The 24,923-nt window shown below is 43.8% G+C and overlaps 5 protein-coding genes across 6 annotated transcripts; 2 read left to right on the top strand and 3 right to left on the bottom strand.

The window, feature by feature from the left end:
* The first annotated feature begins 12 nt into the window (after positions 1-12).
* LOC6495776 (Usher syndrome type-1G protein homolog) lies at positions 13-4,827 on the top strand. Its single transcript, XM_001959514.4, has 6 exons — positions 13-331; positions 2,798-2,899; positions 2,988-3,131; positions 3,200-3,421; positions 3,480-4,496; positions 4,555-4,827. Exons 2-6 carry the CDS (start codon positions 2,877-2,879, stop codon positions 4,718-4,720), a joined length of 1,572 nt encoding a protein of 523 aa, XP_001959550.1. The 5' UTR covers positions 13-331; positions 2,798-2,876; the 3' UTR covers positions 4,721-4,827.
* Positions 4,721-10,258, bottom strand: LOC6494852 (multidrug resistance protein homolog 49). The gene is made up of 8 exons (XM_001959515.4): positions 10,114-10,258; positions 9,230-9,367; positions 8,968-9,161; positions 8,667-8,912; positions 6,842-8,418; positions 6,320-6,768; positions 5,653-6,261; positions 4,721-5,587 (listed from the first exon to the last, which is right to left on the bottom strand). Exons 2-8 carry the CDS (start codon positions 9,326-9,328, stop codon positions 4,838-4,840), a joined length of 3,924 nt encoding a protein of 1,307 aa, XP_001959551.1. The 5' UTR covers positions 9,329-9,367; positions 10,114-10,258; the 3' UTR covers positions 4,721-4,837.
* A 3,006-nt stretch (positions 10,259-13,264) lies between these two features.
* LOC6494851 (lipoma-preferred partner homolog) lies at positions 13,265-17,171 on the bottom strand. The gene is made up of 2 exons (XM_001959516.4): positions 17,082-17,171; positions 13,265-15,193 (listed from the first exon to the last, which is right to left on the bottom strand). The coding sequence occupies exons 1-2, from the start codon at positions 17,083-17,085 to the stop codon at positions 13,767-13,769; spliced, it is 1,431 nt and encodes a 476-aa protein (XP_001959552.2). The 5' UTR covers positions 17,086-17,171; the 3' UTR covers positions 13,265-13,766.
* LOC6502531 lies at positions 15,343-17,193 on the bottom strand. Of its 2 annotated transcripts, XM_014908433.3 has the most exons (3): positions 17,082-17,177; positions 16,674-16,706; positions 15,343-16,317 (listed from the first exon to the last, which is right to left on the bottom strand). In XM_014908433.3, the coding sequence occupies exons 1-3, from the start codon at positions 17,083-17,085 to the stop codon at positions 15,461-15,463; spliced, it is 894 nt and encodes a 297-aa protein (XP_014763919.1). In that variant the 5' UTR covers positions 17,086-17,177; the 3' UTR covers positions 15,343-15,460. The 2 variants fall into 2 exon arrangements, with proteins under 2 accessions (XP_014763919.1, XP_014763918.1); XM_014908432.2 differs by lacking the exon at positions 16,674-16,706 and having other exon boundaries at positions 17,082-17,193.
* A 986-nt stretch (positions 17,194-18,179) lies between these two features.
* LOC6495777 lies at positions 18,180-19,965 on the top strand. The gene is made up of 4 exons (XM_001959518.4): positions 18,180-18,314; positions 18,608-18,999; positions 19,324-19,488; positions 19,566-19,965. The coding sequence occupies exons 1-4, from the start codon at positions 18,308-18,310 to the stop codon at positions 19,863-19,865; spliced, it is 864 nt and encodes a 287-aa protein (XP_001959554.1). The 5' UTR covers positions 18,180-18,307; the 3' UTR covers positions 19,866-19,965.
* The last annotated feature ends 4,958 nt before the right edge of the window (positions 19,966-24,923 follow it).

Genomic DNA, 24,923 nt, shown 5'->3' on the forward strand with positions numbered 1-24,923 from the left:
TTTTAAATTTTCCAACGTAATGTTATTTGAAAGTTAATTTTCAAACTCAAAAAAACCGCTAAAATCAGCTTTGGTTAAAAGAGAGAATCAACACAATTGGTAGCTGAGCGTAGCAGTTTGAGCCAAGTTAATAATATCAGTCAACAACATGCACTCGTCGGAGTAGAAAGTCTTCCGGGAAAAATTGCATTCTTCCCGATCGATAGATCCGCAAGGGAAAACTTTCGGTTATTCGCAAAAAAACAAAAAAAAAAGAAAAGAAAAGTGTCAAGAAAAACTGGGAAAATCCTGTATGGAAAAAGTGGTCTTGAACTCGGCCAACAAACTTCATGTAAGTTTGTTTATCTATTTATTTGGGAGTGTTGTGTGGTGTGGTGTTGTTTGGTGTGTGCAAGCAGTGTGTATCCGTGGTAAATGGTTGACTGCCTCGATTTTTTTTGGATTTTTGGGCAATTCGAAACCAGCCAGCAAGGTTGACTGAACTTGGCTGGGACCGTTGGGCATGGTTGGTATGTAAGTGAGCCGTGTCATCATATGTGGGTAATAATTTCTGGGCCATGTGTCTCTGTACCTGTGATTCTTCAGATTCAGCTACACTTTTTCTTTTTTTTTTTTGTTTGTGTTTGAGTTGGTAAATTAAAAACGTGTGAAAATTCGAGCGAGAAACTCTTAGAAAGGTAAAAAGAGGTGAGAAAAGGTAAAGGCTGGTGTCCAACAGTGTTCACAACAATAACAAATAAAACCAGAACCACAAAGTATACAAATATTAAAATAAATTAAGAAAATAAGAACCGGCAAAGCTAGTAGCTTTCGAACTACACTTCGATGACTTAAGGGTCCAATGGTTAGTGACATATAGAATCCAAAATACTTCCTTGATATTCAAAGGATTAAACAAAAAAAAGGGTTAGGAGCAACAATAACAAATAAAACCAGAACCACAAAGTATACAAATATTAAAATAAATTAAGAAAATAAAAACCAGCAAAGCTGTAGGCTTTCGAACTACACTTCGATGACTTAAGAATCCAATGGTTAGTAGCAATATAGAATCAAAAATACTTCCTTGATATTCAAAGGATTAAACAAAAAAAGGGTTAGGTGCAACAATAACAAATAAAAACAGAACCCCAAAGGATACAAAAATTAAAATAAATTAAGAAAATAAGAACCGGCAAAGCTGTAGGCTTTCGAACTACACTTCGATGACTTAAGAATCCAATGGTTAGTAGCATATAGAACCCAAATACTTCCTTGATATTCAAAGGATTAAACAAAAAAAGGGTTAGGTGCAACAATAACAAATAAAAACAGAACCCCAAAGGATACAAAAATTAAAATAAATTAAGAAAATAAGAACCGGCAAAGCTGTAGGCTTTCGAACTACACTTCGATGACTTAAGCGTCCAATGGTTAGTGGCATATAGAACCCAAAATACTTCCTTGATATTCAAAGGATAAAGAAAAAAAAGGTTAGGAGGAAAGGAACCGATGAAGGCTGGTGTCTAAGGTGCCCATAATATCAAATAAAATCAGAAAACATTATATGAAATAAATAAAAAATGTAATTAAGAACTGATGCCACTTGTCCCATGGTCGGACGGCATATAGGGGCCAAGATATTTTCTTAATAATCAAAAACATAAAATAATTTTTTATTAAATAACCAAAAAATTAATAAATAAAATAAAAAAATGCCAAAAAAAAAGACTTTTTGGGAGCTGTTATAGGCCTCAAGGCCCGTAAGCAACTGACCACGAAAGGTTAGCCAGGTCTATTTATACGAAAAACTTTATAAAAATTTTGACACATGGACTAACAGTCTACTATGTGGTCCTAGAATTTTCCCAATCATTTGGTCACACTTCAGAAGCCAAAAGAAACTTTGTAAAAGCTTATGGCCACACTATAAATTTGAAAATTTAAAAACTTTTAGATATCCTTTACAACAATAACTTCCACCAATAAAAGCTAGTCAGCCCCAGAACCATTTGTGATATTATGTACAAAATATAGAAGGTCGTTTAATGGTTGAAATCTAACTCAAATATACATCATCTTAGCCATGGTGGACATTTTCTTGGGTATGGTCAGCATATGGTCCAAGTAGCTGGCCAGCTCGTTTGCGTTAATTTCATCGGAATCTTCAGGAATCACCAATCCTTTGGTGTCGTTATCCTCATCCTCGGATAAGAGTTCCCCAGATTTATTTGGATGTACGCTATCGATTTCTTCATCATCGGTATTCTTGTCCTCTTCCCCTCCTTTGATTGAGTCGCATATGTCCTTGGGGTTCATCACGTTGTCCTCGACCCATTTGCGAGACTCCGCAGTTGATTTTCCTTGAAGCCAGGATAACATCGGCTTACGATCCACTGTCTTGTGCTTCAATGACTTTGGTTTCTTGATTCCCATTTGGCCCACACGAGAACCTGTATGATTGGCAGCTGAATGATCTCCTTCAGGTGGAGAAAGCTTCATCTTCAAGTCGAGGATCTTGCTGATGTCTTTGGTCAGGAGGTCCACTGGATCCGGTTTAGAGATATTCAATTCGTCCATATCCTTGGCCAACTTCTCCAGAGACATTGCTGTTTCGGATATATAGTCTTCTCTATATAATATGTTGGTTACACCGATGTGTGTGTGTTTTGTGGGATTTGTATTTTATTTTATTCAGTTTTTGTTGAGCCGACCTATCTCAGGGGAACCTAAAGCTTACAATGAGTATCTCAGATCCGAGATCGGAGGATGTGACAAGTAGAATTGAAAAGCCTATTCATCTTGGACTCCTTTACAGATCGATTCCAGAATTTTCCTCGCCTGCCCGATTGTCAGATAAAAGAAACTATAAAGAACAGAAGACAATACCCGCAAGAATGTCTTCGGATCGGTTTCACAAGTGAGTACTACATGCAATTAATTTGGTTTTATCTTATCGCTAGTGGTGTGCACAAGACTCATTAATTCTACGGATCTGTTTTCGTCAGGGCTGCCAAAGACGGGCTACTGGATGTACTGGCATCGGCCACTCGAAAGGATACAAATGCCAAGGATAATGATTCGATGACGCCGGTCATGTGGGCAGCCTTCGAAGGACGACTCGATGCGTTGCGTTTGCTATGTGGAAGGGGGTAAGTAATGGTGTTTGGTTTTCCGAAAAACAACCCCTTTGCTAACAAAATTAATTTCATTTATTAAGGGGTGACCCTGATAAATGCGATCAGTTTGGGAATACAGCCCTCCACCTGGCCTCGGCCAAGGGTCATCTGCATTGTGTCGATTTTTTGGTCAAGTTCGGGGTGAACATCTATGCCCTGGACATCGATAAGCACAGTGCCAAGGACTTGGCAGCCATCAATGGAAGGGATGAGATCCTGCGCTACTTGGATGTGGCCACTGCTAACTTCGAGGCCAATGAAAAGTGAGATATTTCCATTTAAAAACTATTTATTTCACTCCAAAATATTCTAATCCTTCAGGAGAAAGGCGAAATCCCTTAAAGAACTGGCGGAGAAGAACTGCGAGAAACGTGTCCGTGAGTACATGAAGAGAAGCCAACAGCAGCACCCGGATCCGGACTATTGTGATGTCAGTCCGCCGATCAGCAAATCCGGAAACATGCTCTCCACCTTGAAGCAAAAGATCTGGTCCAGTCAGGGTAATCTCAACAAGGCACCCAAGGAGACACCTCCACCATCGGCACCCACGAAGTTTAGCGACCTGGTGGGCAGTGGAAGCAGCAGCAGTGGCGGCTCCACCATCGCCAGTCGAGCGGGAACGGTCCAAAAGCGGCCATCCCAGCTCCAAAAACAACAGCAGCATACCAGCTCGTGTCCGCATGCCAAGATGTCTGGAGGAGATCAAGACCAAGGAGGGTTTAAAGTGCGAGAAGTGGAGCCGGATGGTAAGAGGACAATTACTTCTTTGACTGGACTCCAACGCGATTCGGAGGTCCTGTACGTGGGCACTTTTAGCTCCAACGAGGAGAGCATCGGAAAGCGGGGCAAGATCACGGATGTGTTTGAGTGCCTGGAGGGAGAACAGGATCAGGATCAGAGCGACAACCGGAGTGGCTATAGTTCGGCACTGGCGCGCTCCTTCTCGCAGCCGGACATCCTGGGCGATGGTCAGTTGAGCCAGGAACTGAGCGAGGAACTGACCCTCCAGCGACCCCTCGGCCTCTTCGATCGGCCCACCATGTTGGGCAGCATTGCTTTCCGGCGCTCGGTGACCGCTGCTCTCAGCCAGCTGCAGCTCCACACGGACACCAGTTCCACCTCCACGATGAGGATCTCTGGCCCAGCCGGCTCTAATCCTTCTAAGACGCGTTCCGCTGGCAGTAAAAACCGCCTGTACCTGAACCTTTCCGATGACACAGACTCCGAGGGCGGTGGTCATGACATTTACAGTGACGAGGACGAGGACGATGGCGAGGATGCAGGCAGTGCCCTGCAACGATTTCTGGCTGTTTGGGCTCTGGAGGAGTATCTGCCAGTGTGAGCAATCCCTTCCAGCCATGAGTTATGAGAAGATTCTATTCCGATCCTTTTTCAGTTTCCAAAAGCAAGAGATCGACCTGGAAACCCTGATGCTCCTCACCGAGGCGGACCTCAAGTCGCTGGGTCTGCCCCTGGGCCCCTTCCGGAAGCTAACCTTCGCCATCCAGGAGCGCCGCAACGCCCTGGCCAACCCAGGCCCCCTCGTGGACAGCCGCCTCTGATTTGTGGCCTAATTATAACATATATTTCATTCGTAATACTTCTGCATTTTTGTCTACTAGCCTAATGTACATACTAAATTAAAATCCTTAAAGTACCTCCCCGTAAACGCTTTGGTTTTAGCCAGCCACCTGCTGCATCAGGTAGAGATTGGCGTAGATTCCGTTGAGGGCCATTAGCTCATCGTGGGTGCCGTGCTCCACGACCACGCCCCGCTTGAAGACGCAAATGAGATCCGCATTCCGTACGGTGGTCAGCCGATGGGCGATTGTCAGGCAAGTGCGTCCGGAACGTGCCTCGTCCAGGGCCTGTTGCACCACCTTTTCACTCTCCAAGTCCAGCGCCGAGGTCGCTTCGTCCAGGACCAGAATCTTAGGATTCCTCACCAGCGCCCTGGCAATGGCAATGCGCTGTTTCTGACCACCGGACAGCTGGGAGGTCTTGCCCAGGCGAGTGTCATAGCCCTGGGGCAGGGCACTCACAAAGTTGTGGATATTTGACTTCTTGGCCGCCTCGATAATCTCCTGCATGGACACATCGTCCCGGAAATTGTTGCCGTAGGCGATGTTCTCGGCAATCGTTCGGTCGAAGAGCACCGGCTCCTGGGAAACCAATCCCAGTTTGGAACGCAAAGTATCCAGCGGGAAGTCTGTGCTGGGCACTCCGCTAAGGTTCACCGATCCCGAGACAGGATCGTAATAGCGGAGGAGCAGCTGGACACAAGTGGACTTTCCAGAACCGGATGGACCAACCAGAGCCACCGTCGTGGATTTCTTGATGGTGAGATTCAGGCCCGACAGGATGGGAGTACCCTTGCGAGTGGGATACTCGAAGCCCACGTTCTCGTACACAATGTCGCCTTCGGATTTCTGTCAAGGATGGAGTATGTTTGAGTTTTTGTTTTAAAAAATAATAAAGGACTCTAGGGACTCACCTCTACTGTATTGTAAGGACTTTGTGGGGGATTGGGCTGCAAGGATGTCTTCTGGAAGAGCTCCATTAGGCGACCGGCAGACAGGATGGCATCATTCACATTCGGAGCATAGGCCAAGGCCTGACCCAACATCCAGGAGCCGAAGATCAGAGCCTCCGCCACCTTGATGATGTCCTGGTAGTCCATTTTGTCGTCGGCCACCAGGATACCTCCGTAGTACATGGAGATGCCGTAGGCCAGGAAAGGAGCCGCCTGTCCCAGAGCGAATACCAGACCACGGAAGCGAACCTTACGCCTGCAGGCGGAGTCCACGCGATCGATTTGTTGGACATATTGGTCCAGAACCTGCCGCTCCAGGCCCAAGCCGTTGACAGTGCGAATATTTGTGATGGCTTCCACGGCCACCTGGGAGGCCTCCTCCACGGCGGCCTTGGCCTTCTGGGCGCTCTTCATTATGAAACGACCCTCCAGGTAGACGGACAGACAGACCAGGGGCAGGGTGACCAGGGTGAGCAGGGTCTGCTGCCAGGAGAAGACGAATCCCACCACCATGCCCACCACCAAAGTGGCCACGGCCTGCAACATGGTTCCAACACGAGCTCCAGTGGCCTAAGAGATAGAATTCGTAAATAGGAGATTCATTTTCCAAAACATTCTCGTAACTTACTCCTTGGACATTGGAGCAATCGCTGGCCAGGCGAGAGCACAAGGCTCCCACCGAGTTCTTCTCGTCATCGAAGTAGGCAATGTCCTGGGAGACAATGGTGCCGAAAGCCCTCTTCCTCAGACGCGTTGTCATCTTCACGCCGGCCGTGGTGAACATGTAGGTCTGGAGCATGTTTCCGAGTCCGGCCATCAGACCAATACCCACAAAGATCATCGATATGTTGAGCACCTGGCGACGCACTTCGTCATCGTCGCCATTGGAGAGGACACCGAAGAAGTCGCCGAAGAAGAGACCCCACAGGGGGAAGGTGGCTCCGTGCATTACGGAGGCAATACTGCCCACCACTATGAAGCGCCATTCCGGAGAGTTGAGTTTCATCAGTTGGGTGAAGGATACTTTGGGTGCTGGGGGTTTCTTGGCCTTCTTCTTCTTGCGACGCTGCGAGGGTCCTGAAAGTGTAAAGAATTATTTGGATTAATATTTTGAATCATTCATTTTTTTCTCAGTGTAGTCAGAACTTACGTTTATGCCGCGTGCTGGCCCTGAAGCCACTGTCCCGACTGCTACCGGTCTGCAGACCTGGCTCCTCATCCACCTCCTCCTCCTCTTCGGACTCTTCCTCCGATTCCTCGTCAGACAGGTTCTGCGACTTCTGCAGTGGCCGCTCCCCGCCAGCAGCTGCCCCGGCTCCGCCCTCGTCCGCCTCGGTGGCCTCCTTGCGACGAGTTATGTTCACCAGTTCGCAGTAGAGACCCCGCTGCTCCATTAGCTCCTCGTGGGTGCCCTGTTCGGCCACCACGCCGTCCTTCAGGAAGACAATCTTGTCCGAATTAGTGATGGTGGACAGGCGATGGGCCACCACCAGGGTGGTGGGTCCTTGACTTGCCAGTTCCAGAGCGCTTTGCACCCGCTTCTCCGAGGTGGGATCCAGGGCAGAGGTGGCTTCGTCCAGGAGCAGGATTTTAGGATTCCTCACCAGGGCCCGGGCAATGGCAATCCGTTGTTTCTGACCTCCGGAGATCTGGGCACCCTTCTCGCCCACCTGGGTGTCATAGCCCTTGGGCAGCTTGGAGATGAAATCGTGGCAGTTGGCCGCCCTGGCTGCCTTCTCGATGTCGCCCTGAGTGGCATCCGGACGTCCGTAGCGTATGTTCTCGCCAATGGTGGTGGCGAAGAGAACCGGTTCCTGGCCCACCACTCCAATCTGAGATCTCAGCCAGCCAACGTTCAGGGTGCGCAGATCCCGTCCATCCAGTTTTACGTTACCGGCTTCCGGGTCGTAGAATCGCTGCATCAATTGGATGAGAGTGCTCTTGCCACACCCCGAGGCGCCCACAAAGGCCACCGTCTGGCCAGGAAGTACATCCACCGACAGGCCCTTCAGAATCTCCACATCCGGCCGGGCTGGATAACGGAAGCGTATGTTCTCGAATCGGATATGTCCTTTGGCGTTCTCCAGCTTGGCTCCCTTCTCCTCCATCGGGTCCACCACCGATTGCCGATCGATGATGTTGAAAAGGGTCTGACCCGCCGCCGTGGCCACCGCAATGGCCTCCACATGTGGCGATGCGAATCCCAGATTCTGGGCACCCATAATCACGGCGAACAGGACGATAACCAGTACGGCGGGAGTGTAGACACGATCCGGGAGGTCTCTCTCATCCAGGATTAGAGTGACACCGTACCAGATGGCCAGAGCCATGCAAAGGTAGATGATCAGCCAGGAGATGGCATTACCCAACCCGGAATACAGTCCCTTCTTGCGGCCAGTCTTCTCCGCCGGAATCAGAAGCTTTCCATACCGGGCATTCTCCTTCTCCTGGCCACTAAACGCGAAAACCGTACGAATTCCGCTGAAGACCTCCTCGGCCACATTGGCGGCGTCGGAGTAGGCCTTCAGTTCCTTCTCGGCCAGGGAGCCCTGGAACTTGGCCACCACACTGGTGGCGGCGATGATGAAGGGCACACAGCTGAGCACCACCAGGGTGAGCTTCCATCCATAGACGAAGGCGGACACGATGCCAATGACAAAAGTCATGCAGAGGAAGATCAGGATGACCACCTTCTCGCCAATGCCCTCCTTCAGCTTGTCCAGATCTCTGTTCGGAATAGGAAATGTGGTTTAATTAATTAGGTTTCCCAGTAGTAGTTTTATTCATCCTAGTAACACCTGAAGAATAATTCCAAGTGCGGTTCTTATGTAAGATCTGAACAAATCTACAAATCATATTCAATATGCTAATTTTGCGATAATAAGCAGGCAATTACTAGCGTTATAATTGCCCTGAATAAATTTAGTATAGTCTACTAACTAAATTATAATTAAAATAAAAAATAATCAACTCACTCTGTCATCTTGCTGGCGAAATTGGAGCCAGAACTGGTGTCGTACCAGGCAATGTCCTGGCGCAGCATCGCCTCCAGGAAGAGTTTCCGAATCCGATTGATCTGATTGAGGGCTATCCTGTTGGACAAGTCAATGGCCACCGTAATGAGCAGGAACATGGCCACTGAACCCACTAAGCTGCCCACTCCGAAGGCTATTGAGTCCTCGATGATGGCCTCTCTGTTCTCCTCCTTCGAGGCATTTGTACTGAAGAACAAAAAGTATTACTATAGACCCTAGGACATGTTATCTTTGGACTCACAGTTGTCGGCCACCGCCAAACAGGGCCAGTGCAAATGTGGGGGAGGAGGTGCCTACTCCCACGGTTCGATCCACCAGCAGGGATGTGAACTCTCCGTAGATGATCATGAAATACGGAATGAAGACGGAGGCGCAGGTCCCCACCAGGAGACTGATTACGAAGACAATGCGTTCGCAAACAGTCGAGTATCTGAACTGAAGGTTCAAATATTTATATAAAATTTAAAATTATATTTTTAAATAAGAATTAATATAGTACTTACCAAATCAAAATAATTATATTTCTTTTGTGTAGCAACTGGCGCTGATCCTTCCTGGAAGTCCCCAGCCTGGGGCAGCTGTGAGTCCTCCTTTTTGGGCATTGTGCTTGGAGGGTGCTTGGAGGGTTCCTCAACTCAAACCTATAATATAAATAAGCCGTAAGTTATAAACCTGATATCTTGACTTTAAATTGGGGGTCTGTAATTAATTCAACGACTGCCAATTAAATAATTGAACCACGCAAAACACTTCCACTAAACTCGAGGCACTTTATCTCTCAAATTGTTGGCCATAAAACGCAGACACTAGCTTAAAATTATGATTCTGTTCAGCAGGGTCATTGGACTCAATAAAGGTATTGGATCAGGAAAGATACTACCTATTCTAAAACAGAACTTCTTAGTTTATAGCACTTCCCTATATGATAATTAACTTTTAGAATGAATCTCTAAAAGCTACTAACTACCAACGTAATAAATAAATCATTACAGTAGCTAATGCAACCGATTATTGCACCATTTATCACACTTAAGTACTTGTTAATGAAACTATCTCTTGGAATTTATAATGCATTACATAAAAATTGTATGAGATTAAAAAGAATACATTGTGGCAGTTTCCAGTGCAAAGGGCTTGGGGCTTGAGGCTCTGATGATTGTTTTTGTTTCTCGAAACAATTTAAGGAAATTAGTTCGATTGCGCCGACAATGAGAGGAAAAAGTGTACATAAATGAATAAATTAATTGAAATGGGAAAGCCACATTGCAATTGATTAAGAATCATTCTTTTTATTGCACAAAACACTTGAAATTCTTTCCGATAACTCATTGATACACTTTTTGATTTTTTTGATTAATATTTTTTTTATCAATATAGTAGCACTTACTCAGCACGTGCCGAATTTATTCAGACACTTGAAAATATTATTTCGTTAACTAATAGAACAGATATGGTTTGTTGCGATTTGAGGTTCGATTCCCGGCCAAATACGTCTGCTGGCCGCGAATGCGCGATGTGAACTGGACAACCAATTGCTCAACAAGTTAACAAGACAACTCGGTTTCAGCCTCAGATCTCAGATCGGGTCTCGCGGCCACTTTTCTGCCTCGATATCGGCGCTCGGCTTTCACAACAGAGTGCAATAAAAACCGATCGTATAATATAATCGGGTGTCCCCCTGGTAACCGCCTTCTTACGCCAATTTGTTGATCATCCTGCGAAAAAAAAACGTTTTTGAAAAACATTTCAAATAGCGGGACCATATACTCTATGCAGATTAGACTGATTAGATAGCCGAGACCGAATCGATTCGAGTCGCAACGACGCCAAACAGTTTGTTATCAGTCCCATAACCGGTATATCTCAGATACTATACCTCACATGTATCTGTATCTACGCGGAGAGAGAGTATCTTTTGGTCTAAGCCACTGAAATGAAAACAAGACGTAAACGTCGCGTGGTTTTCCCCTCGTGAGAGGGTTTTTTAAGCAGAAATCTCTGAGATATTCGGGGACTAACCGAGAAGAAATCTGTATCTGCATCGCGTGCGAAAGCCGTGATTCATTCCATCAGCTCAGGTGTGCTCAGGTGGAATACCGGAGCAAAAAAAAAAATAAAGTATCTGACTTTGACTTCCTTTGGCAATATCAAAGATTCTAAAAATAATCAATCGTTTTATTTACACCCAGGTATTTCACCATTATATCAAAATATTCCAAAGGGTCCAAACCCACTCCTGGCCAAATCTAATCTCAAACATGTAAGCTCTCTTATGGGCCATAATCACAATAAAATAGAATACATATAGCCGTCTATATCAAACAGCAAACAGAGTTTGTTTTCTTTTGCAAATTGTGGCCAATTTAGACAAGGTAACTGGGAACCATAATAAAGTTTAGGCCAGGTACTTGAAAATAAGACATCTGGTGATGAAATAATAGCCAATCTCTGGCCACTCCTATCTGGAATTAGCTAGAATAACTTTCAATATCAATTGATAAACGTGGGAAATAATTTCAATGAGACTTGAAAATCATTTTGTTTGGGTTTCGGCCCTTTATCTGACAGACTTTTCAACAATCTTGTTTAACTTTTGACATTTTTATTGTTTCATATCAGTAATGTCTTATTGGTCTATATTATTGATTTGTATTTATTCCAGTGCATTTAAAAAAAAAAAAAAAACAAACAAAAAAACTCATGACGCACAGATTGTCGTTATTTACTTTTTACCTAGATTTTTTCCCCCAGATTCTTTCATCTTCTGTACTGACACGTTGGGAAGTGGATTTAGAAAAACCAGAATCTGTTGACTGAAATCTAGTTGTGACGCTGACCAATAACGGATAGGCTGTGGGTTATGCCAGTCTGGTCTACTCTTATCCATAAATCCATAAACCCAAAGCCGGGGTTCAAGGAAGTCTCCTCAACATGTTAATAGTTCTTGCGGAAAATACACACATTTTTAGTTCGTTTGTTTTATTCCGGTCTTGAAATTACCTTTTAATATCTGACGTGATACAATTTTATAGTGGCCTTAGGTATACATAACTCAGAAATCACTTGTGGACGATCTTTCGAATGTAATTTCTCATCAAAAGCGGAAGAAAACAATGGCTTATGGTTTTAAATAAAAAATCCGTACAATTTGAACATATTTCTACGTAATTTTTTGTAGATTGCTGAGAAAAATACGTTTCTGTCTGTTTAGTTAAATTATTTTTTAATTTGACTATTGTTTCTTGATCTAGTTTTTCACGTTCTATATTGTTTCAATATAATAAGACTGTGTGAAAAACGTAATTGGGAATACTCAAATAATTATTGAAAATATAAAATAAATACTTAAAATTTAAATTTAAAAAAATTACTGATTTCAAAAATCATATACTAATAACAAAATAAAGAACACTGGAAATAAGATCTTGAAAATCAATATGCTTTTGAATTTAATCTGGAGGAAGCATCCTGTCCGATGGACAGCATATAGAGACTAAAATACTAATAATAATAAATGATTTAAAAAAAAGGGCAGGACGAAAGGAGCCGATGAAGGAAGAAGCAGTGCTCAAAATAATTACAAATAAAACAGATTCAAAAAATATTAAAAAAATAATAAAATTAGAAAATAAGAACCGGCAAAGCCACAAACTTTGTAAATTCAATTTCGTATGCGGGCGCTTGATGCTTGACGGAATGTAGGATCCAAAATACTTCCTTGATATTCAAAGGATTAAAAAAAATTAAAGGATAGGAGAATACACAAGGTAACAACTCTCCAGCAATCCGATCAAAGTCTATAGTTATAAATAAAATCAGAAATACAAGAAATGGATAAAAAAAAAAAACCAATAAGAAACGATGCAACATGTCCCGTGGTCGGACGGCATATAGGGTCCAGAACACTTCCTTGACATTCAAAGGATTAAAAAAAAATAAAAAGATAGGAGGAAAGTAGGAAAGGAACCGATGAAGGCTGGTGTCTAAGGCGCCCATAATATCAAATAAAATCAGAAAACATAATATGAAACAAATAAAAAATTGAATTAAGAACAGATGCCACTTGTCCCATGTTCGGACGGCATATAGGGGCCCAAGATATTTCCTTGGTACTCCAAAAAATAATATTATTTTCAATTAAATAACCAAAAATAAAAAAATAAAATAAAAAATGCCAAAAAAAGACTTTTTGGAAACTGTTATAGGCCTCAAGGCCCGTAATCAACTGACCAGGAAAGGTTAGTCTCGTCCATTTATACGAAAAACCAGATTAAAATTTTGAGAGATATAATAGGAACTAACAGTCTACTAAATGTGGTCCTACAATTTCATAATCATTTGGTCACACTTTTAAAAGAAACATACTAATTTGCAAAAGCTTATGGCCATACCTTAAAAACTATTTGGTTTCCCTGGCAAAGATAATTTTTAAATCCAAATGCTTACTAACCCTCGAATTCGATTTGATAATTGTTTGTTTGTTTATGACAATCTCCAAGATGCAGTTTGTAGATAGTATTAGTAACAAAAACAAAAGATAACTTTATGCAAGTCATTTATTAGTCAACCCACATATTAGACAACAAGTGTATCATTAAAATGAAGTGTAATTTGAAATGAAACGAAGGTGTATAAATATAATTAGTGCATAGGAAACTCAATAGACTCGTATAATTATAACATTTTAATTTTAAATAGAGTTTATTATTTATTAATTAATAGAATAGAATACTTGGAAATGTGTTTAAATATAATTGGTGCTAAAAACTGGACAGGTTTCTTGTTTAAATATTTTGAATAAATAAAGAGGTAGCTGCTCATAAAAAATAGTTTCTTTGGTTAAATAATATCCCTAATTTTAAAAATTTTGGAATACATTTTGACTTTCAGTGCTTGGAGGTACATATTGTTTTTTTTTAAAGAAATAATATTTTTTAATAATTTTTAAATAGAGGATTTAGGAAAAGCCTTTTTTTAAGTGACATTTTCAGTAATTGGCTGCATTTTCAGTTCAAAAAGAGGTCCTTAGATCCTTTGAATTTAATAAACCAAACTAATGGCCTGCTGCCTCTGGAACATGTCACTCCGGACCAAAACCTCGTAGCTACTCAGCCGGATCTCGTTGCCGTGGAACGGAATCTGGAGACATCGGTTCGAGGGCTCTATCACTCCGGGCGTCAAGCTGCCCCGGTAGTGACCCCGTCCAATGTACAATGGCTCTCCCATGGGCGACCTGCCGGCCACCACGGCTCCGTGGGGAACACTTCCGGAATATCCAGGCACCCAATGGTATTTGCCCTGTCCCACGAGGATTTGGTAGGAGGACTCCATGATCTCACGTCCTCCGTGGGCTATGAAGGCGCATCCCATGCTGGGAATCGCCTTGCCCGGAACATGGACTCCCCGGTAGTAGCCGCGGCAGACCAGGAGCTGGGCCATGTTGGTGTCGTGGCCACCGATTACGGCATCCTGGGGATAGCCGTAGCCCGGCTCGGCCGAAACCCAAACATCATAGTTGTTTCCATAGCCGTAGACCTCGTAGCCCGAGGCGCCGGCGTATTCCGCCGGAGTGTATCCGGAACAGCCATCATCGTACGGATTATAGGTGGTGGCGGGTGTATAGGAAGGTCCTGCCACGGACACGGAAACGGCACTGACTTCAGCCGGAATAAATGTGGGGGTCACAGACACCTCCGCCGGAGTGACAGATACTGGCGGGGGAGGTGGTGGCGGAGTCGGCAGAGGTGCAGGCGGTGGCATCACCAGGACGCCTCCCACAGGCGGTGTGGGCTGCGGAGGACGTGGCATTACCAGGACGCCTCCAGCTGGCGGCAAGGGATCCGGTGTAGGCGTATAAGCCGGCGGTCTGTCCTTGATTGGAAAAGGCATAGCAGCTAGGTCCGGATAGGGATAGGGCTTGAGGGCCACCGGAGGAGCGGGTGGTGGTGGCGAGGGAGGTGGCGGCGGGGTGAGTGGGCACTTCTCCGGCTCCTCTAGAGGCGGCGGCGGTGGCAGACTCCATCCGGCAACCACACGTCGCTCCTCCACCAGAATCTCATAGGAATCCAAACGTCTTTCCGCTCCACGGTAGGCGATGAACAAGCACCGGTGCACGGAGGAGATCTTTCCGATGATCAAATGTCCCTCGTAGTGGCCCCGGCCTATGTAGACCGGCTGGTCGAGGGAGGTGCGTCCACAGAGTACCGCGTTCTCGGGTATCACATGGTCGTAGCACTTGATCCATGTCAGATTCTGGCCGCACAGCACCTCGAAGATGTCCTTGGGCAGAGCCTCGCCGCGCTGGGATATGAATCCGAGCTGCTTGGTGGGCACCACCTTGCAGACGAGCATGTCGCCCTCGTGCTCCGCCCTGCCCACGTAGATCATGGCTCCATCCTCGTCATTCCCGCCCACCACTGCCTCCGGGGGTATGGAGCTGTAGGCCGAGGATTGCACCCATTTGTAGGCTGAAAGGGAGGGAAAAGGTATAGGTTATTAGGGTTCTAGCTTAGTCTTCCACACTGATAGTGTCTTATCAGAAATCGTAAATTATGAGAGAGGCTATAGATTAGCGAGGTGCGATTAAGAAGTACGGAAATATCAAAACACAAAGGTATTAAGGTTATATAGGAAATAACAGTCGTTTATTTGGTTCTTTAATGGGTTAATTACAGATTTTGATCTGGGCTAGGACAAATGCACTATGGTTAGATGGCTGGAGGAAGATCCCTTCCTTATTGACGAATAAGGATCTCATAGTCGTTAATACGAATCTCACGATTTCCGTACGGAATGTACAGACACCTCTGGCTGGCAGAGACCAGGCCGGGAGTCAGACTGCCCTGGTAGTGACCACGTCCATAGTACAGGATCTCTCCGTTCCGTGCCCTTCCGGTGGTGACGGCATTCGGCGGAATGTGATGTCCGGAACGGGCCCAAAGGTATCCGTGCCCGGTGAGAACCTCGTAGTTGTACTTCTGGATCTCGTAGCCACCATAGCAGACGTAGGCGCATCCTTTGCTGGGCACCACCTTGGCGGGTAGCATCTCGCCCTCGTGCAACGCCCGTCCGGCGTAGATGGGTGTCCGGTCGGAATCGTGTCCGGCGACCACGGCTCCGGGTGGCATGAAGCCAGGTGAGGCAGCCACCCAGGTGTCGTGACGCTGGTAGATCAGCACCTCGTACGTGTTGATGCGCACCTCCTGGCCGCCAAACGGAATGTACAGGCATCCGTGCGAGGGATGTACCTTGCCGACAGTGAGGCTTCCGGCGTGATGGCCGCGTCCCACGTAGAGGGGCTCTCCGGTGCGGGTGGTGCCGCTGCGTACCGCATTCGGTGGGACACCGCCACTGGCACTGGGCACCCAGGCGAATCCCTGACCCACCAGCACCTCGTAGTGGTGCTTGGCATGCTCCGAACCGCCATAGGCCACGTAGGCGCATCCCTTGCTCGGTATGACCTTGGCGGGCAGGTTCTCGCCCTCGTGAAAGGATCGACCCACATAGATGGGGGTGCGGTCCGCATCATGGCCGCCGATCACCGCGTAGGGGGGCAGGGGGGCGTGGGGGGACGAGTGCACCCAGGTGTGTTCTGCAAGGAGAGAGGACCAGATGGACGGAGGATGAGCTTGACAGCTAATACACAGAGAGAAACAGACTCGTATCGGTCATCAATTTGATAATTTAAGGATTAGTGTTTTATGATTCATACTGTTATCAGGAATTTATTTTTAAGGGTTAAAATATTATGAAACTGATAAGGTTTTAAGTTAAAAAATAAAAATTAGTAAACAGAAAACATGTTTTAAATGAAAATATTAGTATTAAAAGGATATTAGAATTATAAAAAGTAAAATTTAAAAATTTACTTTGATGACCGATATTTTGTAATATTTTTTCTATTTAGAGAGTAGAGTTGTTAGGGGGGTTTCACTGTAATCGTCCTACCAACGGTCACAACTGCTCCTGATTGCACGGTGCCTGGAAAAGTGCAAAGAGGTCACTCAGTTTTCTTTGCCAGCTTATACACAGAGAGAAAAATGTGTACTCCAAATCACTACAAAATCTGCTTCACAACACTTTTTTTTTTTTTTTCAACTTTTTAAGTTTTTTTATAATGTTTAACTCATTAACTTGAGTGCCTAAAAGTAAACTATAAAGAATTTACTTTTTAAAGTTAAATTTTTTACATTCCTCATTTTCTTTTTGTTTTTAAGACCAATAAGTACACCTGCCTGATAAGATTTTGCAGAATATGTTGATAATATAAAAAAATATCTTTTTTTTAACTCCAAGTACACATAAAATTTTGGTTTTTAAAACACTTTCTTTTCAATGATTACTCATTCAACTTACCCATTGTGATTTATTTTAAATATAAAAGCTTTTAAATTGTATTTTTTTTAATAGTAGAATAGTACAACTGCACAGATCGATGTTCGTTTGTGGACTAAAATATTTTGAACCTAGAACTCTGTGTTAAAAACTGAATCGTAGCGATTCGTCATCGAGCTTTCAGATAAGGATATACATACGTATGCATTATATTTATTTCTTCATTGAAGATATCGCTCTTTGGCACTTCCAGTCATTTTATCAATCCTCAAAAGCTTCAATACAAAAACAAAAAACACTCATACCCTTTGGTTATCAATACCGGCATGAGTCATTAAACGAGGTAGGGAGAACTCATTGGAAGCCAGGTGGCTTTGTTCCAGATGAAAATCAATTTTTGTTTTTTTTTTTTGGCCACGCCACGCAGGTGGAACCCCATTTTAATGATTCTCATAAACTAAATGACGCCTACCGATTGCAAAAAAAAAATCCCCCTGATTAAACAATGAAGTGTTTAATAATTATTTTAGAGGATAATACAGTCTTTTGAAATAAATAAATAATACATCATGAAATGAATAAAAAACATATGTCATATGTAATCATCAGTTACACTCACCCATTATACCACTCATTTCATAAATAGATAATACAAATAACTGGCATTAACCGACCTCATGTATGGACTTATTTTCCTTCTAGAACAAAGTTCTTAACTTTGATATTGATCCATCGGCAGTCATATAAATGGGTGTACCTATGTATATACATTTCTGGGAACTTATTGAACTGGTATATTTTTGACTACCGGCGATAAGATTGCCGGTTCCTATATAGCTATATAGCTTATAGATAAAAATAAACAAAATAACACCACCCCCAATGGCATGTTTTTAAAATAATGGTTAGAGAAGTACTTATTTAACTTCCTGTTTTTTGGCATTTTAAATTCTTTTTACATTATCTGACACCCTTTTGAGTGACAAAATTGCACTCTGTCTGATGGCAACAAACAATAAACCCTACAGTCAACTTAAAAATATATATATTATACATATAGAAGAGTGACTGTGACTAAGATATCTTATCAAAGTAGGTTTGCCGAGCACTGCCGACCGATAAGGAGAAAAAAAACAGCTTTAAAGACAACTAGCTGCACAGCCAGACCCCAGTCGTTCAATTCACTCGAAACCGAGCGGATCTACATATCTTTTTATATAGAACTACATTCCGAAACCAAATCAAACATGACAGGTGAGAAGTGCGATAGAGGATAGGCCGAGGTGTGAACTGAAAGTAAATTAGAGATTCCTGTGACATCATTAGCTGTGACAAGTGTTAAAGTACCATCGATATTTGCCAGTCAACTTGACAGTTGAAATCCCTTGAAGCTTTCCTAGCTTTCCAGCCAAATCTCCCCCGAAAGATAATGGCTAAAATATATAGACCCCGGCTAGTGATTAATGGGTACAGTTGCGACCCAAAAAAAAGTGAATATACTTAACTAACCTTGCCCTATTTCTTGTGGTTTTTGTTGTTTCTTGTAGACTACGTTTGGATTAGCACCAATGTCTATGGAGGTCTGCCTGGTGGCGCCGTCCTGGGTGGCCATGATTCCGATCAGGATCCCATCTATGTGGGCCGTGCCTATCACAATGGAGAGATGCTGCCGGCCAAGGTGGTGCCCAACAAGCAGCAGGCCTATGTGGCCTGGGGCGGCCAGGAGATCAGCAAGCACGACTTCGAGGTCCTGACTGGCGACCACTTCTCCTGGGTTCCGGCCAGCGGCGGTGAGGTTCCCCCCTTCGCCCTGCGCGTCGGCCAGACCGCCGATGGCGAGGCTCTGTTCGTGGGACGCGGCTACTTCCAGGGCAGTCTCACCCCCGGCAAGGTCCACCCCTCGCACCAGTGCCTGTACATCCCCTACGGCGGAGAGGAGGTAAGCTTTTTGTCATAATTATTTCCGAAAAGCCAGTGTAATTCGTATTTAAATATTATAAATAGCTCTGGGGCTGCCATAATGGCCAAAGATTAATTTGTGATTCCTCCCTTTTTCTGAAGGAAATCAGATTAGAGATTTGGGTCCCAAGACCATTTTATCAGTAGATTTTTATAATCATTTTATAAATAACTCAAAAGAAAATATTATCCTAAAAAGACTAATTTTAAAAACCTTTCTTCAAGGACTCTATCTTAAAGTATAGTCTCCCCAAAAAATCCCATTAAAAAACAATTAATAATATTTTCCTCCTTTTAATTTCAGCATCGTCTTGAGGCCTATGAAGTCCTAGTACAGCCGGAAGTCTGGGTATCCTCTTCCTCCGGCCGCGGCATTGTGCCCGGAACCGTGGTCGGTGGACACGATTGCGATGGTTCTCAGATATTCGTGGGCCGTGCCTACCACGAGGGCGACATGCTGCCAGCCAAGGTAATATAATATAATACCTCTAACCTGTTATGACAAACGGCAAACTATAATTAATTTGTTATTGTTTATGGTTAAAGGTGATTCCGAGCAAGGGATGTGCCTACGTGCCCTACGGCGGCGGGGAGGTGGTGAAGCATGACTATGAGCTGTTGGCCGGATACGGTTATGGTTGGGTTCACGACAGTCACGGCAACGTGCCCGGAAACGCTGTGCTCGCCGGCCGGACCTCCGATGGTGAGCCGCTCTTCATCGGTCGTGCCCATCACCATGGCAGTCTGACTCCCGGAAAGATACATCAGTCCCATCACTGCCTCTACATTCCGTTTGGCGGCGAGGAGGTGCGTCTGGATCACTACGAGGTCCTCGTCAAGGCCTAAGTCCATTGACACGGAAGTCTGCTAATTCGTCTGCCTTTTAATTTATAAAACTCATCAAGTCTCAAATAAAATCTGGTTTCATAGAAAAATTAAAAAAAAATGAGTAATTTTAATCCTGCAAAGGGTTTAAGATATCATCTTTAATAAACTCCAAAAAACAATCCCATAGATACACTTGGTTGACCCCCGCCATCCAGACACAATGCCAATATATCTTTCGGCCACTGCGCTGGACCTGCAAAGTAAATATGTACATCTCGGCAGTTGAATAAACCCTGTGCCACCCAAGCCCCCCTCGATATGCTTCACTTTACTGAGCTTTTCCAAAGCTTCACGTTATTATTTTACACGACGTGTAGAATGCATGTAAAGATACAATATCTTTCAGTTTATTTCTCATTGCTTCTCATTCGCCGTTCGTTTCGCTCTTCGGCCGACGGCGGCCTCTGATTGGTCGGTGGAGAAACGGCCCTCGAACGCTATTGGTGGTCGGCTACCAAATAACTCGTCTTAGGGACGTGGCCAGCTGCTTGTGGCAAGTGGCAAGAAGCAATTGGTGAGTCACCATCGAAAGGCGGTCTTTTATGAATGTATTTATTACCTTAACCTTACAATTCTTTATATTTTCAGGGAGTAGTTATGATAACTATTCTGGGAAGTTAAAATTTTAGTATCCCCTGATGGATCTTGGTTATATAAGTTTGTTTTTAACATTCCTTATCTAACTAATATTTAAGTTAAAAAACTGGTTTTAAGAGACTGATCTTGGGAGAAGACTTGAAAATGCCGTCGCTGCTGACAACATCTCTGAAAACTGGCTCCAACCGGCTCCAAAAACTGGAATTTTAAAAATTGTGGGGAATATTTTTTGAAAAACATTGGCGGTAAACCTTTTATGAAGTAATAAAATAAATGAATAATGTTTTTTTTTAAATGAAAATGGTAGTATTTAAAGAACGAATTGAATTCTAAATTAGCTGTATGATCCATTTCTTTCTACTCTAAAAGATAGCTAAGATATTATATTATAGATATATAAGAGAAAAATAACATAAAAGAATTTGATGAACTATACCATAATTTAACTATTTTTAAACCTCTACCATAATCCTTCATATTGTACAATTGCTAACACCATTTTTTTGAGTAAATCCCCTTACTCTCTAGCTTTCAAATCCAGGACCTGTAATCAAAAACACCAAAAAACAATCAATTTCCGGAAAAGAGTTCTTAGAGGAAACCCCTTTTTCCCTCTAGCCAAAATATGAATCTCCAACGTGCCAGAACACTGCGCAATTTTTCGCTACATTTTGTAATCAAAACGGGAAAACCATAATTTTAAAGCCCCCCCCCCCATATGAGGAGGTAGAGCGTTTAGAGAAGCCACCCCGTTTCGATGTTAACCCCCCCGCAGCCAATATAAATTCTTGTAATTTAATTTTGCTCTAACAAAACACACACACACATGGGGGCACACACACACACACACACATATCCTGTAGACACACTCACAATTGAACGGTACATTTAGCCAGAGAGATATTAAAACGAAACAGCGATGATGCTATCGGAGACCGGAGACCACATCCTCCAGCCATTGAAGCTGGGGCTTCCTTTTGGATGGGTACACTGGCCTGGGTTGTGAGCCGGCAACCCTCGGTTGCCTCGGAATAACTGTGAAAATGCTCGAAATTCCAGACTCTACAAAGGCGGTAACGGCATCGGCAAGAGCGGCAACAGGGACTATCAGTTCCTACACACTGGAAGTGGAATGACAAAATTTCGCCTCTGGGCTGTCACTGTATCTCCGGCATCTCCACTGCCGAGTATGTGTATCTTTGTATCTGTTAGCTATAGCTATCTAGCTAGGCTATCCGAGCCAGTCAGCCGTACGTCGTATTTTCGTAATGGGATACAAGGGATGGGCAGCGGGGATTCTTCTCTGTGGCAACGAATGAAGCGTCTCGATGGATGGGGGAAGGCGCTGGTTTCCATATGCCTCGGTCTAAGTATATAGGATGGATGAAAAAAAAAATCTATGTACTGGCGTGACAACAAATGCGATACAATTAGTTGGAAAGCCAAAGTTCGATTCGGTGTTGCTGCTTCGGGAGTTGCGTGCCACAAAAAAAAAAAGAGAGGGTTGTTTCAGGACACTCTATCGGGGTTTCAGGCTTGTTGGGTTTGGGTTTTTCGGGCATATCCTGTTAAGTAAAGTGCAAAAAAACAACAACAACAACAACAACAAAAAAGTGAAAGAAAGGAAGGGATAGGATAGGATAGGAATAGAACGGAACGGAAAGCAAAAAAAAAAAATAAAAAATGTACATAAAATGGAAATGAGAGGCTTTTGTTTAAAAACCTTCATCAGCAGAAGTTGAGGCAGCCAGCAGCCAGCAGCCAGCAGCGTTGGCGGCAATGGGCGTTTCGGTATATAAATCGACACCGTAACCGAAACCAAAAACCTTTTTTGAATTTAAAACCCAATGCCGACAGAGCAGTTAGCAGCGGCAGAGCAGCAGCAGCGGCATCGGCAGCATCGGCGGAATGGAATGGAGCTCAAAAATATGCGAAGCGAAGATTTTAACGGCGCTTCTTCTAATTAGTTTTGTTTTTCGTCTAAAAATAAGTGTGATGAATAAATAGGGGAAAAGGGAATGGAGGAGGAGAGGCACAGAGAGCAATGAAGGCCGCTACAAATACTAGATACATCCATGAGATACATTTGTATCTCATCTGCTGCCGCAGGCGTGATAATTCAATTAGTAATGTGTGAAGCAGCAACAATAACATTGCCGTTGCAGTTGCATCCACAATCTAACTAACTGCATCACGAGTGAAAGGGAAAGAGTGGCAGAGGGGTGGGAGAGATGGAGAGGGTGAGAGTGCAACAGCAACAATAACAAACGATCTAATCTTTCTTTAATAGAAAAGCAACACCAAAGAGGAATAGTAAAAGTTAAACAACAGAAAAAGTGGATAGTATGAGAAGGAGAAATGTAAAAATGTAAAACGAAAAGAAAACCATCCATGTCCATGTCCATGTCCATTTAATGTTGCATGCAACCCTGTTGGCTTTTTTTTTTTGTTGTTTTTTTTTTCAGCCCAACGTGGCTGTGGCAAGGAACTCACTCAACTCACCGGGCTGATGTTTTTGTTTTTGGTTTTGCCTTTTGCCACGGCAACAATTTATGTGCATGTAGTTGTGCGTTCGTTCGTACATAAAAATAGCGGTCGAGGCAGCTACGACGTCGACTGAGGCAGCAGTCAGCAGCAGGCTAACAGCGACGCAGCAGAGCCATCGAAACAGGCACAAAGCAAAAGCAAAAGCAGAGGCGGAGAGGTAGACTCGGATACACAGTGCCAAGAGGGGTATATGGGCTAGGGGAGAGGGTAGGTGGAGGCACTATGTGCGCAGCTTGTGCGGCTCGCAAAATACATATTTCAACAAAAAGCAAGAGCACTGGATACCCAGTAGCGTAGTAACAAGGGGGGTGGACTATTTTCTGATATCAAAAGGGGGTGTATTTGGTTTAAATGAGGATTTGATTTGTTGCAGACGTGATTTATGGGTTTAAGAGTTTTGAAAATCATTTCTGAATAGATATTAAAATTTTATTTGAAAAATATGATACATAAAAATTTTTAAATTTTTTGAAAATTTAATATTCAGTTTCGAAGTTTAAATCCTTTTATTTAAATTCTTTCTCTACAAGTTGTATAATTTTACTAATTGCCTTTCAATATTTTGTAAAATAAAATATAATTTTTAAATAACTTTCTTGAAAACAATTATTCTGAAAAACCCTTTTCCCAAACCCCCTTTTTAGTTTCAATATATTATTATAAATGATCAATGATGCCCTGAAACCCACGAAAGGAACACCCATTGAAACGAAAACCATCATTTAACAATTTCACTTTATCGCCGCTCTCCACCACAGACCGCTTAACCACGAAAACCAACCCCTTGCCATCGACGCCCCTGACTTGGGTATCTTGTATCTTGCAGTTTGCCGTACTGTGCTGTGCTGTGCTGTGCTGTGCTGTGCACACACAGGCACATGCGACTTTGTATGTACAAGCTGGCCATGTACAGCATTCACTGCATTCGACGGCATGTAGGGTATGTGTATGTTTGTCTATCAGCTCTATTCGTATGTAGTGCGATGTATAGGGTATATATGGAACCGAGAGTATCTACGATACGAATGTATGTATGTAACCAAGTGGTGCGATAGTGTCGAGGACGTTAACGTCCAAACTGAGCTGAGGAGCCAAATAAAAAAGAAAAACACATAAACTGGCAAGGTCCGGCCCCGGACACATTACCAATTTAAATTCCCATCCAATGTCCGGAGGTCGAAAGAGTATTTAATGAGCGTTTCGATTTGTATAGTTAATGTATCTGTATCTGTATGTTAGTATCGTATCTGTGTGTATGTCAGTATGTATCTGAGCTATATACTGTGGGTAGTCGTTTGTGCGATATCAAATTAGGTTCATTTACTGGCCTTTTTGGTAAGTTTTGTGCCACAGAGGCACAGAGTCTTCATGCCTCAGCTTCATTTTCCACTTTTTGTCGCTCCAGTGGCCCAAAAGCACCCTTCTCGCTGCTCCTTAAAACTCTCGAATCCATTCCCTCTGATATTCCGCCGTAATTCCCCTTTGTTGTTCCTTGCACGTGAAGTGGGCGGTAAGAGTGTTTATGTGCATGCCCCTATGTGGCATCTACAGTATGTATATGTATGTGTATGTGTAAGTGTACTTATGGCCTATGTAAGCCCGTACGGCTCACTGGCTTTCGTTTGCTGCCCTGCCTTCGTCATTGCGGTTACCGCTCTTTTTATATAGAATCCTACTATGTACTGTATACATATATCCTGGCATCGCCTGAGTGGTTCGCATATTCGCTTGGCATTACCCCCTACCCCTAATAGCCTTGGTCCCCCTCCCTCGCTACACCCCTCACACGAAAACACCCCTTGTCAAAATGCTGCGGCATGTTGATAATTCAATAAGCATGGGCCCGAAAAACAAAAAAAACACAAAAATTGA

This window comes from Drosophila ananassae, chromosome 3L (assembly GCF_017639315.1).
Source record: "Drosophila ananassae strain 14024-0371.13 chromosome 3L, ASM1763931v2, whole genome shotgun sequence".
Lineage (NCBI taxonomy): Eukaryota > Metazoa > Arthropoda > Insecta > Diptera > Drosophilidae > Drosophila > Drosophila ananassae.

Coding starts and splice junctions, on each gene's coding strand:
- LOC6495776 (XM_001959514.4), top strand. CDS start 2,877: ATGTCTTCGGATCGGTTTCACAA. Junction 2,900..2,987: donor TCTTCGGATCGGTTTCACAA/GTGAGTACTACA, acceptor TGTTTTCGTCAG/GGCTGCCAAAGACGGGCTAC. Junction 4,497..4,554: donor CTGGAGGAGTATCTGCCAGT/GTGAGCAATCCC, acceptor ATCCTTTTTCAG/TTTCCAAAAGCAAGAGATCG.
- LOC6494852 (XM_001959515.4), bottom strand. CDS start 9,328: ATGCCCAAAAAGGAGGACTCACAGCTGCCCCAGGCTGGGGACTTCCAG. Junction 6,769..6,841: donor GGCCAGCACGCGGCATAAAC/GTAAGTTCTGAC, acceptor TTACACTTTCAG/GACCCTCGCAGCGTCGCAAG. Junction 5,588..5,652: donor GTCCTTACAATACAGTAGAG/GTGAGTCCCTAG, acceptor CATCCTTGACAG/AAATCCGAAGGCGACATTGT.
- LOC6502531 (XM_014908433.3), bottom strand. Junction 16,318..16,673: donor AGGAGCAGTTGTGACCGTTG/GTAGGACGATTA, acceptor CTCTCCTTGCAG/AACACACCTGGGTGCACTCG.
- LOC6495777 (XM_001959518.4), top strand. Junction 19,000..19,323: donor TCCCCTACGGCGGAGAGGAG/GTAAGCTTTTTG, acceptor TTTTAATTTCAG/CATCGTCTTGAGGCCTATGA. Junction 19,489..19,565: donor GCGACATGCTGCCAGCCAAG/GTAATATAATAT, acceptor TTATGGTTAAAG/GTGATTCCGAGCAAGGGATG.